The 15,724-nt window shown below is 42.2% G+C and overlaps 1 protein-coding gene across 1 annotated transcript; it reads left to right on the top strand.

The window, feature by feature from the left end:
* Window positions 1–14,161: 14,161 nt before the first annotated feature.
* Window positions 14,162–15,682, top strand: LOC135549144 (muscarinic acetylcholine receptor M1-like). The gene has a single exon (XM_064979189.1). It carries the CDS (start codon window positions 14,162–14,164, stop codon window positions 15,680–15,682), a length of 1,521 nt encoding a protein of 506 aa, XP_064835261.1.
* Window positions 15,683–15,724: the final 42 nt, after the last annotated feature.

Here is a 15,724-nt window from a genome sequence, read left to right as displayed (position 1 = left end):
TTTTTGCCAAATGAAAGGACTGCAGAAAATACTCTGTGTGTCATAGAACTATTAGTTCTGCTGTTTGCTCTCAGCCACTCATAAGCATTTTTAACATTGTAGAAGAGGCTCACACAGAACCAGTCAAGTTTGGACACACCTACTCATCTTTATTTTTGCTATTGTCTACAATTGTAGAATAGCAGCGAAGACATCGAAACTATGAAATAACACATGGAATCGTGTAGTAACCAAAAAAGTGGGAAACAAATCAAAATATATTTATATTTGAGAATCGTCAAAGTCGCCACCCTTTGCCTTGATGACAGCTTTGCACACTCTTGGCATTCTCTCAGCCAGCTTCATAAGGTAATCACTTGGAATGCATTTCAATTAACAGATGTGCCTTGTTTGTTTGTGGAATTTATTTCCTTTGTAATGCGTTTGAGCCAATCAGTTTTGATGTGACAAGGTAGGGGTGGTATACAGAAGATAACCTTATTTGGTAAAAGGCAAAGTCCATATTATGGCAATAACTGCTCAAATAAGCAAGGAGAAATTACAGTCCATCATTACTTTAAGACATGAAGGTCAGTCAATTCTGAAAATGTTAAGACATCTCAACATCAACTGTTCAGCGGCGACTGTGTGAATCAGGCCTACATGGTCAAATTGCTGCAAAGAAACCACTACTAAAGGACACCAATAAGAAGAGACTTGCTTGGGCCAAGAAACACAAGCAATGAACATTAGACTGGTGAAAATCTGTCCTTTGGTCTGATGAGTCCAAACTTGAGATTTTTGATTCCACCTGTCGTGTCTTGTGAGACTCAGTAGGTGAGTGGATGATCTCTGCACATGTAGTTCCCACCGTGAAGCATGGAAGAGGAGGTGTGATGGTGTGGGGGTGCTTTGCTAGTGACACTGTCTTATTTAGAATTCAAGGCACACTTAGCCAGCATGGCTACCACAGCATTCTGCAGCGATACGCCAACCCATCTGGTTTGCGCTTAGAGGGACTATAATTTGTTTTTCAACAGGACAATGACCCAACACACCTCCAGGCTGTGTAGGGACTATTTTACCAAGAAGGAGAGTGATGGGGTGCTGCATCAGATGACCTGGCCTCCACAATCACCTGACCTCAACCAAATTGAGATGGTTAGGGATGAGTTGGACTACAGAGTGAAGGAAAAACAAGTGCTCAGCATATGTGGAAACTCCTTCAAGACTGTTGCATTCCAGGTGAAGTTGGTTGAGAGAATGCTAAAAGTGTGCAAAGCTGTCATCAAAGCCAAGATTGGCTACTTTAAAGAATCTCAAATATAAAATATATTTTGATTTGTTTAACACTTTTTTGGTCACTACATGACCAATAAGTGTTATTTCATAGTTTTGATGTCTTCACTATAATTATACAATGTAGAAAATAGTCAAACTAAAGAAAAACCCTTGAATGAGTAGGTGTGTCAAAACTATTGACTGGTACTGTACAAGTGGAGCAAAACAAGTATTTATAAATACTTTTTTGCCCCACTGTATGTTGAAGAGGAGTGGGCAGACTGTTGAGTGTTGTACACACTGGTTGCTGGAGCTGCTAATTATCCCAGGTGTAGTTACCTGTATTATTTTCAGTGTAGGCCTTTAATAAGTACCTACATCGATAGGAAGACCACCAAGGAGTCCCCACTACCAACCAACCTCTCATAAATCCTGACTCTGTTAACAGAGCAGGTCAGAGCACCAAATAGAAGCCTGATTTAGTTCTGTCATGAAGCAGCTGTGTTTGAAGTGTGTTCTTCCTCAATGTTTTGTTCTGTTAGGTTGGAACCACCAGCTATTCTAGCACTGAGATTAGTTTCTTTACAGATGACCTCTGATCATTGAGAACTTTTGTATGTTGTTGAATGCAATAAATACAATTTGTGCAATAACAATCCATGTCTCTCTCTTTAAGTCCTTAAAGTAAGTACAGCTGTAAAGATCTGAGAAATGATGGGTGGATGAGGACAGGGGAAACAGTCCCAGTGTTTTTTTCCTCATCAAAGGGATTGTAGTCTCACAGTGGAAATGAAAAAAAAACACTCAAAAGGGAAGTGAGAGCCAAGTCTGTCTACGAGGCAACAAAAAAATGGCTCTAGGAGAAGCTACACAGACACTCACTGATCTTGTCCAGAATTGCATAGTTGAACCACCGATCGGTTATACCTCTCTCATTCTCTCTCTGTCTGCCTCATCGGATCTCTCTGTCTCCTTTGCTGACTCCAGACCTGTCGTTTACTCATTAACCCGTGAAGAGCTGCAGTAAGCTTTTAAGGATGCTTACACGCTCCACTCTGTTGATCTACATGCGTGCGTGCACATCGGTGGAGTTTTTTTTGGGGGGGGGGGGCAGTGGACTTTTCGTTGCGTTCCACCCAGAGAGGAAGTCCACCTTCTGTAGTGTATATCCACTTGTGGTCTTGGGATCTGAGCCTCTCAAAGCAAGCACCTCCTTCTGATTAGAGTCCAGAGGGAGCCATGTAGACAACAACCCATCTCTGCTTACCATATGCTACACACTGCAATTGACACACAAACACATAATTTCCAGTCACAGCCATAATGATGAGCATAGTGGGGACTAAAAACCCCATTTCTTCATCTTAATTCGGATCCACAGATGAGAGGCCATGGGTAGACAAAGGAAATTGAAAAGAAGGAGTTAATGAAGTTATCCCTTGTATAACAATAGATGTTTAACGACATGTCCAGTGTGATATGGCATCATCCAATATGATACAGTGTTCCTGCCTGCTGCTGTCAGTTTTTTTGTGGCAATTTCCTAAATTACTGTGTACATTACAAATACTCGACAGTCGACAGAGATGCATTTAATAGAATCATGCAGGGAGAAACATTTTTAATAAGGGGAAATTCCGACCCGAGTTAAGCGTGTGTAAATGGAATGTAATTCCCTATGCGCCTTTCTCCCGCTCGCATATTCTGACCTTGAACTGCTGAGGAATATTTTTGGCCGCTGATACCGGAACAATAACGGCCTAGTTATATACAGTGTGTGTGTATATATATATATATATATTATATTTTTTTTAAATATTTTTTTATATTTGTATTTTATTTATATCACCGTCAGATCCACAACTTCCCTCGGCTATGTAACAGCTAGGTAAATTAGTAAGTCCTTTGGATAAGGGGATTGTGTTTTATATGTATATTACCTTATGATCCCTGGAGACAAATGTGAAACCAGTCACATGGCAGCAAACCGAAGCATATCAACATATCACCTTTTCCCCCGTGAAGTTTATGAAAGGCTGGCCTTGCAGATATGAAATGTGCAGACCCAAGCTATAGGCTTCTGTAGCCAAGCACAAATTACAGTATAGCGCCAAACATACAGAGTTGATTTATGATTTCTTTAATGTTGTAATTATATGCCTGGACTTTTCACAGTATTTTTTACAATTTGTATGTTGTTAAATATTAGCCACTATCGATAGCCACCATCAGTTATAGGGTACTAGGTGGTAACTAGCAATGTCTAATCGCTGACACAAAAAAGCAATGTTTGGGAAAAAATTGGTATGTGGATGAAGGTCATGCTTAGGTGAATAAACCATAAAGATAGATAAATGGCTTCAGTTTATACTTTTGTAGTTATTTCATGACTCACTGCGCTCTAGGAAATCCTTGTGGAGGCCGGGCGCCTGCAGGCTGACTTCGGTCATGAGTTGAATGGTGTTTCCTCCCACATGTTGATGCAGCTGGCAGGTGTTGTTAAGGAGCTTGGTTTGGTGGGTCATGTTTCCGAGGATGCATGGCTTGACCTTCGCCCCTCCCGAGCCCATTGGGGAGTTGCAGTGATGAGACAAGATCGAAATTGGGTCTCATGAAAAAAGAGGTAAAATACCCCAAATTTTATTAACATTTAATAACAGTAACTCAACTAATTAGTCAGTAATCCAACATATTACACCTTTACGACAAAACAATCTAAATTTTTCTCTCTAAACAAGTTGATTATTTATCTTAAGGCATTCCTACTTGTATATTTAAAAAACAAATTATTATTATTGATTTTTTTAAATCAATTTAACACAATTGTTTTGTTTAAATATCTCCAAAAGTTGTGATGACACAGAAAACATTTTTGTTGAGCAAGAGCAGTGGCAGCCAGGGAAGTGTTGGGAAAATAATTTGGTGAAACCCAGACCTGATTGCATAAAGCATCTTAAGTCTTTCCCTCAAGGAATCATTTCCCCTTACCTAAAGGAATTGTTTTAAGGGTCTTTTCACTTTTTCCAAACTTTTTTATATTACTATCTATTACGTCAAGGTAGTTTACAGTGTAGCTACAGCTAACTAGCCAGCTATGGATTGTGCACCTTCCATTGTTTAGTTAAGTAGCTACAGCTAACTAGCCATCTATGGGTTGTGCTCCTTCCATTGTTTAGTTAAGTAGCTACAGCTAACTAGCCAGCTATGGATTGTGCACCTTCCATTGTTTAGTTAAGTAGCTACAGCTAACTAGCCAGCTATGGATTGTGCACCTTCCATTGTTTAGTTAAGTAGCTAAAGTTGAAGTCGGAAGTTTACATACACTTAGGTTGGAGTCATTAAACTTGTTTTTCAACCACTCCACAACTGTCACAAAACTATAGTTTTGGCAAGTCGGTTAGGACATCTCCTTTGTGCATAACCCAAGTAATTTTTCACTTATAATTCACTGTATCACAATTCCAGTGGATCAGAGGTGTACATACACTAAGTTGACTGTGCCGTTAAACAGCTTGGAAAATTCCTGAAAATGATATCATGGCTTTAGAAGCTTCTGATAGGCTAATTGACATAATTTGAGTCAATTGAAGGTGTACTTGTGGATGTATTTCAAGGCCTACCTTCAAATTCAGTGCCTCTTTACTTGACATCATGGGAAAATCAAAAGAAATCAGCCAAGACCTCAGAAAAAAAATTGTAGACCTCCACAAGTCTGGTTCAACCTTGGGATCAATTTCCAAATGCCTGAAGAGTCTACGTTAATGTGTACAAACAATAGTACGCAAGTATAAACACCATTGGACCACACAGCCGTCATACCGCTCAGGAAGGAGACGCGTTCTGTATCCTAGAGATGAACGTACTTTGGTGCGAAAAGTGCAAATCAATCCCAAAACAACCGCAAAGAACCCTGTGAAGACGCTGGAGGAAACAGGTACAAACGTGTCTATATCCATAGTAAAATGAGTCATATATCAACATAACCTGAAAGGCTGCTCAGCAAGGAGGAAGCCACAGCTCCAAAACCGCCATAAAAAAAACAGACTACGGTTTGCAACTGCACTTGGGGACAAAGATCGTACTATTTGGAGAAATGTCCTCTGGTCGGATGAAACAAAAATAGAACTGTTTGGCCTCCATCGTTATGTTTGGAGGAAAAAGGGGGAGGCCTTCAAGCCGAAGAACACCTTCCCAAACGTGAAGCACGAGGGTGGCAGAATCATGTCATCTATAAAATTGCCTTCAACACTCTACTCAACAAACTGGATGCAGTCTATCACAGTGCCATCCGTTTTGTCACCAAAGCCCCATACACTACCCACCATTGCGACCTGTACGCCCTCGTGGGTTGGCCCTCGCTTTATACGCTTTATACAAAACCACTAGCTACAGGTTATCTACAAGTCTCTGCTAGGTAAAGCCCCACCTCACCATAGTAGCACCCACGCATAGCACGCGCTCCAGCAGGTATATCTCACTGGTCACCCCCAAAGCCAATTCCTCCTTTGGTCGTCTTTCCTTCCAGTTCTCTGCTGCCAATGACTGGAACAAACTGCAAAAATCTCTGAAGCTGGAGACTCATATCTCCCTCACTAGCTTTAAGCACCAGCTGTCAGAGCAGCTTACTGATCACTGCACCTGTACATAGCCCATCTGTAAACAGCCCATCTGTAAACAGCCCATCTATCTACCTACCTCATCCCCATACTGTATTTGTTTATTTATCTTGCTCCTTTGCACCCCCGTATCTCTACTTGCACATTCATCTTCTGCACATCTACCATTCCAGTGTTTTAATTGCTATATTGTAATTACTTCACCACCATGGCCTATTTATTGCCTTAACTCCCTTATCTTACCTCATTTGCACTCACTGTATATAGACTTTTTTCCCCTTCTTTTTTTCTACTGTATTATTGCCTATGTTTGGTTTATTACATGTGTAACTGTGTTGTTGTATGTGTCGAATTGCTATGCTTCATCTTGGCCAGGTCGCAGTTGCAAATGAGAACTTTTTCTCAACTAGCCTACCTGGTTAAATAAAGGTGAAATAAAAATTAAATATAATGTTGCGGGGGTGCTTTGCTGCAGGAGGGACTGGTGCACTTCACAAAATAGATGGCATTATGAGGAAGGAAAATTATATGGATATATTGAAGCAACATCTCAAGACATCAGTCAGGAAGTTAAAGCTTGGTCACAAATGGGTCTTCCAAATGAACAATGACCCCAAGCATACTTCCAAAGTTGTGGCAAAATGGCTTAAGGACAACAAAGTAAAAGTATTGGAGTGGCCATCACAAAGCCTTGACCTCAATCCTACAGAAAATTTGTGGGCAGAAGTGAAAAAGTGTGTGTGAGCAAGGAGGCCTACAAACCTGACTCAGTTACACCAGCTCTGTCAGGAGGAATGGGCCAAAATTCACCCAAATTATTGTGGGAAGCTTGTGGAAGGCTACCCCGAAATGTTTGATCCAAGTTAAACAATTTAAAGGCAATGCTACCAAATACTAATTGAGTGAATGTAAACTTCTGATCCATTGGGAATGTGATGAAAGAAATAAAAGCTGAAATAAATCATTCTCTCTACTATTATTCTGACATTTCACATTCTTAAAGTAAAATGGTGCTCCTAACTGACCTAAAACAGGGAATTTTTACTCGGATTAAATGTCAGGAATTGTGAAAAACTGAGTTTAATGTATTTGCAAAAAAAGTGGCAAAGGAATTAACTTTTTGTCCTGCATACAGTATTTCCAAGCATAGTGATGGCTGCATCATGTTATGGGTATGCTTGTAATCGTTAAGGACTGGGGAGTTTTTAAGGATAAAAAATAAACACAATAGAGCTAAGCCCAGGCAAAATCCTAGAGAAAAACCTGGTTCTATTCACCAGACACCGTGAGATTAATTTACCTTCAGCAGGACAATAACCTAAAACACAAAGCCAAATCTGCACTGGAGTCGCTTACCAAGAAGACAGTGAACGTTCCTCAGTGATCGAGTTACAGCTTTGACTTAATAAATCTACTTGAAAATCTATGGCAAGACCTGAAAATGGATGTCTAGCAATGGTCATCAACCGAATTGACAGAGCTTGAAGAATTTTGAACAGAATAACGGACAAATGTTGCACACTCCAGGTGTGGAAAGCTCTTAGAGACTTACCCAGAATGACTAACAGATTTAATCGCTGCCAAAGGTGATTCTACAAAGTATTTACTCAGGGGTGTGACTACTTATGTACATGTTTCTATTTCTGTATTTAATTTTCAATACATTTGCAAACATTTCTAAAAACATGTTTTCACTTTGTCATTATAGGGTATTGTCTGTAGATGGGTGATCTTGAATTCAGGCTGTAGCACAACAAAATGTGGAAAAAGTCAAGGGGCATGAATACCTTCTGAAGGCACTGTACTTTCCTAACCCTAAATAATATACAAGATCAGAGTAATTTAATTCCACCAATTGGTGATGAAAAGGAGACGAATAAGTGTGTATTTACATGGCTTCTGTCACTGATCCCTAATATTATGAATGTTCTTTTTATATATTTTAGTCTGTCGAGAAAATTCTATTTAAAAGGTACACCAAATGAAAAGGAATGGCTTTAGATAAATGTACTGAAAACACTATTGAATGAAAACTCCACGAGGAATTATGCTGGCCAGCAAGAGGGAGGGTTTTCAGTGGTTGAATTCAATTTATTCAGAGCATGCAAGGGAACCATGCCTGCAAAGCCCGTAACGCACTAGCATAAGGTACACTACATGACCAAAAGTATGTTGACACCTGCTCATGGGCATTAATGTGGAATTGGTCCCACCTCTGCTGCTATAACAGCCTCCACTCTTCTGGGAAGGCTTTCCTCCAGATACTGGAACATTGCTGCGGGGACTTGCTTCCATTCAGCCTAGCCCAAACCATGGAAAACAGCCCCAGACCATTATTCCTCATCCACCAAACTTTACAGTTGGCACTATGCATTGGGGCATCTGCCAAACCCAGATTTGTCCATCGGACTGCCAGATGGTGAAGGATGATTCATCACTCCAGAAAACGCATTTCAACTGTTCCAGAGTCCAATGGCGGCAAAATTTACATCACCCCAGCCAACAATTGGCATGGTGATTTTAGGATTTTGTGCGGCTGCCTGGCCATGGAAACTAATTTCATGAAGCTTCCGACGAACAGTTATTGTGCTGATGTTGTTTCCAGAGGCAGTTTGGAACAGAGTGTTGCAATCAAGGAAAGAAGCTGTCCCATTCTGTGAACTTGTGTGGCCTACCACTTCGCAGCTGAGCCGTTGTTGCTCCTAGACGTTTCCACTTCACAGTGGCATGTTGTTCCTAGATGTTTCCACTTCACAATAACAGCAGTTACAGTTGACCGAGGCAGCTCTAACAGGGCAGACATTTGATCGAACTGACTTGTTGGAAAGGTGGCATTCTGTGACAGTGCCACATTGAAAGTCACTGGGCTCTTCAGTAAGGCTATTCTACCGCCAGTGTTTGTCTATGGAGATTGCGTGGCTGTGCGCTCAATTTTATACACCTATCAGCAATGGGTGTGGCTGAAATAGCCAAATCCACTAATTTGAATATATTGTGTAAGTCTGAATAGGAAAAGCATAGATTTCCTAAGTCTGAAGAGAAATGTGAGAATATATTGTGTTAATATATTGTAGGACAGGCCTACTGTACAACAATGCAACTCACTGTTCAATGTTATCAAAGTACAAGACTAAACAATCCCGTGCAGGTACGAAACAGTAGCTGACAGTCTTGTAAAAGTCATTCCATCTCTGTCATAAGGGCCAGTCCCTGCTGTGGCTCAGTTATATAACAGTCAATCCGTGCCCACTGTGCCAGCACTCACAGCTCTCAAATACTGTATAACAAGTGTAAAAATATGGTGTTGCAAACCACACTGCAAAAGACAAGGAGAAATAGGTGGTTTGGAATGAAATTCTGAATGACTGATACTCAGGCAGGTGGACAGGCGAGATTGTGTGTGCTTGTGTGTGAGGGAGAACATAACTATGTAGACCTACAGTTTAACCCAAATATACTAAATATTCTAAATATAATTATCTGTTTGTTCTCATGTTGTGTGTCAGTGTGCGAACCCAATCAAGATGTCCTGGGTGATTACTTTGCCCTTCAGCTTTATTAACGCCTTATTGCCATCTGTAAACATTGAGAAATGTTTATCTAAATGTGTTCAATTACTGGAGTATAGGACAGGAAATAAGTTGAAGGAATGATTGGGGAGATGGTAGCCGAATGTCAGCTGCTTGAGTTTGTACAGTAGTCTGCCTGACACATTATTTACACCAGTTATGGCAGGAGCCCTGGTTTCATTTGTTTCTGTCCTCCTATTGCGTTTTTCTCTTCGAAGAACACACCATGTCGCACCTTATGACCAAGCCATATGAGGAGCAATAATTAATGGGCATAATAAATTAAACTACATGCACGAACAGCGGACACTGTAGTAAGTTTGAACAAAAGAGACACCAGCGGCGAAGTTTCTCTCATTGGATGGACCATGATGAGTAACTAGTTTTCTTGCTGTAACTTTACGACTTCAGCTACATGAATGGACCATCGCATGGACTTTTCATTGCCACAAGAATGTACCGTTAAGGATGGGGAAACCTGTTGTTTTATTGTGGGCATATGGACAGCATCCAAGACAAGTTGGTAAGTGTTGAACCATGTACTATAAACAGTTGTTTCAAGCAGTGTCGTAAATGTTATTACTTATTGTGGCAACAAACGTGACCATAAATAGTTTCTTAACAAGGTGTGTTGTTGCATAAAGGGGTATATTATTAGAGCGTGCAATTGAGCAGCAGCCCACGAAGTATTTGACGTCATGCGACATCCTTTGGACTTGTTTTTTTGGTCATTTTTTTTTTTTTGCGAACCCGCCTTGATTTCACCTTCCGCAGGAGTTGATTTTTGGTGCGGACCGGACCAAATCTGAACCAATCATAGACGTTAACAGAAATCAGGTACGGACCAGCCGATATTTGGCCCAAACATAGGCCGAACCGGACCAAATCTGAACCAATCATAGGCATCTATGTTTCACAAGTTTGGACATCACAGTACAGCAGAGTACAGTACAATATACGACAGTAGAGTACAGTACATTACAGTACACAGTGCAGTAAAGAAAAGTAGAGTAGTGTACTGTATTGTACTCAACTTTACTCTAATGTACTATACCCTACGGAACTAAACTGTACCTCTACTGAATCAAACTATACTGTACTCTACTGTAGTCTAATGTAATCTACTCTAATTAATTACATTTTACTGTACCATACTCTACTCTATTGACTGTACTCTACTGAATTAAACTCGACTGTACTCTACTGAATTAAACTATACTGTGCTGTGGTGTACTCTACTGCATTAAACTATACAGTACTCTACTGAATTAAACTATACTGTTCTGTTCATTACTATAATTAAACGGTACTGTACCATACTGTAGTGTACTCTACTGACTACTCTACTGTAATGTACTGTACTCTACCGAATAACACTCTACTGTATTGTACCACACCTTACCATATTGTACTGTACTCTTCTGTTATCCATAGTGACTTACAGTCACTGCATTCACTGTAGGTAGATAAACAACAACATATCACAGTCATCGCAAGAAACCATATCTGAAACAGTTACTCAGAATGTTATTGTAGTTGTGGTCTATTGGTTTATTCTGTATGTTGGACTACTTAAAAAAATCATCATTGCCAGTGTTAAAGCTTTTGAAAAAGCTAACATAAGTCCATGTGATAGATGGGAGCAATAACACATATTTTGTTGGAATCTAAAATCAAAATGGGATTGGTTGCGTACACATATTTTGCAGATGTTATTGCAGGTGCAGTGAAATGCTTGTTTCTAGCTCCAACAGTGCAGTAATACCTAACAACACACACAAAAAATACACACAAATCCCCAAAATAAAAAGAAAGTAATTAAGAGCAAATAATGTAAGAAATTACACACAAAAACAAATACTGCAGTATGCTAGGAACAGGGCGACAATGTCTGTTGGCGCCATCTTGTAATCTTCAGTTGGTTCCTCTTTCCTATTAAGAGGTGTGAAAATTATTATTGTGATATAATGCTTTCTTAGTTGAGAAGGTATAGCAGTTGAAATTTCGCCATATAATCAATGACTGAACTATACAGTTCCGGTCAAAAGTTGACACACCTACTCATCCCAGGGTTTTTCTTTATCGGTACTATATTCTACATTATAGAATAATACTGTAGACATCAAAAGTATGAAATAACACATATGGAATCATGTAGTAACCAAAAAAGTGTAAAACAAATCAAAATATATTTGATATTTGAGATTCTTCAAAGGAGCCACCAAGGAGCCTTGGAGACAACTTTGCACACACTTTCCATTCTCTCAACCAGCTTCATGAGGCAGTCACCTGGAATGCATTCCAATTAACAGGTGTGCCTTGTTAAAAGTTAATATGCGCAATTCCTTTCCTTAATACGTTTGAGCCAATCAGGTGTATTGTGACAAGGTAGGGATGGTATACAGAAGAGAGCCCTATTTGGTAAAAGACCAAGTCCATATTATTGCAGGAACAGCTCAAATAAACAAAGAGAAATGGGTCCATCATTACTTTAAGACATGAAGGTCAGTCAATAGGGAACATTTCAAAAACCTTGACATTTGTTTAAAAATGCAGTCGCAAGAACCATCAAGCGCTATGATGAAACTGGCTCTCATGAGGACCGCCACAGGAAAGGAAGACCCAGAGTTACCTCTGCTGCAGAGGATAAGTTAATTAGAGTACAAGCCTCAGACACTGCAGCCCAAATAAATGCTTCACAGAGTTCAAGTAACAAACACCTCAACGGTTCAGAGGAGACTGCGTGAATCAGGCCTTCATGGTCGAATTGCTGCAAAGAAACAACTACAAAAGGACACAGATAAGAAGAGACTTGCTGTGGGCAAGAACCTTGAGCAATGGACATTAGACCAGTGGAAATCTATCCTTTGGTCTGATGAGTCCAAATGTGCGATTTTTGGGTCCAACCGCCGTGTCTTTGTGAGACGCAGTGTAGGTGAACGGATGATCTCTGCATGTGGTTCCCACCGTGATGCATGGAGGAGGAGGTGGGATGGTGTGGGGGTGCTTTGCTGATGACACTGACTGTGATTTATTTAGAATTCAATGCACACTTAACCAGCATGGCTACCACAGCATTCTGGTTTGCTCTTAGTGGGACTATCATTTGTTTTTCAACAGGACAACACACCTCCAGGCTCTGTAAGGGCTATTTGACCAAGAACGAGAGTGATGCTCCAACAGTGCAGTGCTGCATCAGATGACCTGGCCTCCACAATCACCCAAACTAAACCAAATCGAGATGGTTTGGGATGAGTTGGACCACAGAGTGAAGGAAAAGCAGCCAACAAGTGCTCAGCATATGTGGGAACTCCTTCAAGACTGTTGGAAAAGCATTCCAGGTGAAGCTGGTTGAGAGAATGCCATGAGTGTACAAAGCTATCATCAAGACAAAGGGTGGCTACTTTGAAGAATCTCAAATATAAAATATATTTTGATAGGTTTAACACTTTTTTTGGTTGGTGGAGCATGCAATTGGCATGCTGACTGCAGGAATGACCACCAGAGCTGGTACTAGAGAATTGAAGGTTAATTTCTCTACCACAAGCCACCTCGAACATTGTTTTCGAGAATTTGGCAGTATGTCTAACCGGCCTCACAACCGCAGACCACATGTGGGCAAGTGGTTTGCGGATGTCAACGCTGTGACCAGTGCCCCATGGTGGCGGTAGGGTTATGGTATGGGCAGGCATAAGCTACGGACAATGAACACAATTGTATTTTATTGATGGCCTATTTTGAATGCACAGAGATACCGTAACGAAATCCTGAAGCCCATTGTCGTGTCATTCATCCGCCATCATCACCTCATGTTTCAGCATGCTAATGCACAGCCCCATGTCACAAGGATCTGTACACAATTCCTGGAAGCTGAAAATGTCCCAGTTCTTCCATGGCCTGCATACTCACCAGGCATATCACCCATTGATCATGTTTGGGACACTCTGGATTGAAGTGTACGACAGAGCATTCCAGTTCCCACCAATATCCAGCAACTTCGCACAGCCATTGAAGAGGAGTGGGACCACATTCCACAGGCCACAATCAACAGCCTGGTCAACTCTATGCAAATGAGGTGTCACACTGCAGATACTGACTGGTTTTCTCTACCTTTTTGTTTTTAAAGGTATCTGTGACCAACAGATGCATATCTGTATTCCCAGTCATGTGAAATCCATAGATTAAGGCCTAATTTATTTATTTAAATTGACTGATTTCCTAATATGAACTGTAACTTAGTAAAATCTTTCAAATTGTTGCATTTATATTTTTGTTCTGTATATCCTCGTTTGCATTCAGCAGTAAACTCATTAAGCACTAAAAGTTATGAAAAATGTATCATAGTTACAGCATGTCACCTAGTCTGTGTCAACAGAAAGGCAGGATATCAAACATGGAGGGTAAACTGAACATGGTGTGTAAACTTAATGAGTTTCTCAGAACTGCCTTTACTGGAGATATGACAATGTCATTTACCGGGATGACGTTTTTCTAATTATATCAATGGACCAGTTAAACAAATTCTCTAAATTATTGACAAAATATGTGTATAAAGGTCATGTTTGTTTGCAATGTGCTCCATCTCATGACTGTTCTCTTGTTCTGCAGTTGGCCCTGAGACGGTAACTCCATGCCAGATGTCAACATCAGCGATTCCCTGTTGTGAAGAAGAATGACTTTTGCTCCACAGCTTAACTCTGCGTCGCTCTGTGCAAGATGAACCACTCCTGTCTCTCCCAGACCAGTGACACCACCAATGTGACAGCAGATCCACTGGGGGGCCATGAAATATGGGAGGTGGTGGTGATTGTACTCATCACAGGGCCTCTCTCCCTGGTCACTATCATAGGTAACTTGCTGGTGGTGATCTCCTTCCGGGTCAACAGGCAGCTGCGCACCTTCAGCAATTACTTTCTGCTGAGCTTGGCGGTGGCGGACCTGATCCTGGGAGCAGTCTCTATGAACCTCTATGCTGTTTATATTATCATGGGACGCTGGACCCTAGGCAGCCTGGCCTGTGACGTCTGGCTGGCTGTGGATTATGTGGCCAGCAACGCCTCCGTCATGAACCTGCTGGTCATCAGCTTCGACCGCTTCTACTCCATCACCAGACCTCTCACCTACCGGGCCAAGCGCACCACACGCCGGGCAGCCGCAGCCATCGGCCTGGCCTGGGCCGTGTCCTTCATCCTGTGGGGGCCAGCCATCCTGTTCTGGCCCCATGTAGTGGGCAGGGAAGCACAGGACGGGGGTGACTGCTCTATCCCGTTCCTGACCGAGCCTGCTCTCACATTCGGCACGGCCATCGCTGCCTTCTACCTTCCTGTCACCATCATGGGAATCCTGTACTGGAAGATCTACTGGGAGATCGAGAAGCGAGCCCAGGGTCTGGAGGGGCTAATGGGGTCTGGGAGCAGTGGAGGGGCCTCCCAGGTGTCTGGGCGAAGGGATGTCTACTCCAGCAGTACCAAGAGCAGTGTGAGCAGCTCCAGAGAAGTGCCTGTGGGCAGGGAGCAGAGCTGTGAGGTGACCCAGGGCTGCTTCCCTGTGAGAGAGGAGCCTAAACAGAGCAGTGAGAGGAGAATAGCAACACTGTCATTGTCTCCCACCAAGGGGGCCTACAGGGAGGGCTGCAGAGACAGCATCTGTAACATAGATGAGGAAGAGCCTACTGTCTCCCTTTCCTCCTCAGAGGAAGAACCAGTGCAGACGCAGCAGGGGGCGAGTGCTAAGACAAGCCCTAAAGCCATGATCCCACTCAGAGACGCCCAGGGCAGAGACACCGTAGGGGCCATCAAACCCCTAACATCCAGGGCAGAGGACAGTACAGCAGGTCCACAGGGCAGGCAGCCCCCCCTAAGGGGCTCCACATCAGACTCCAGACGCCACAAGCAGCCCAAAGCCAAGAGGAGGAGGAACACAATTGTCAGGGAGAAGAAGGCAGCCAGGACCCTGTGTGCCATCCTGCTGGCTTTCATCCTGACCTGGACGCCGTACAACATCATGGTGCTGGTGTCCGTCTCCTACTGCGTGCCCGAGAAGCTGTGGCAGCTTGGCTACTGGCTCTGCTACATCAACAGCACCGTCAACCCAGTCTGCTACGCCCTCTGCAACGAGCACTTCAGAGTCACCTTTAAGACGCTGCTGCTCTGCAGGCCGGGACAGAGGAACTGGGGAATGGCTTATAACGCCAACCATGCCTCCTTCAGGACACACAAGACCAGCAGTACTGTCTGAACTTCTTCAAAGCTAGACACTACCCTCTAGCTTAAGAAGAGT

This window comes from Oncorhynchus masou, chromosome 12 (genome assembly GCF_036934945.1).
Source record: "Oncorhynchus masou masou isolate Uvic2021 chromosome 12, UVic_Omas_1.1, whole genome shotgun sequence".
In the NCBI taxonomy this organism is placed as follows: domain Eukaryota; kingdom Metazoa; phylum Chordata; class Actinopteri; order Salmoniformes; family Salmonidae; genus Oncorhynchus; species Oncorhynchus masou.
The sequence above is the reverse complement of the archived record's forward strand: the minus strand, read 5'-3'. Positions and strand labels throughout refer to the sequence as shown.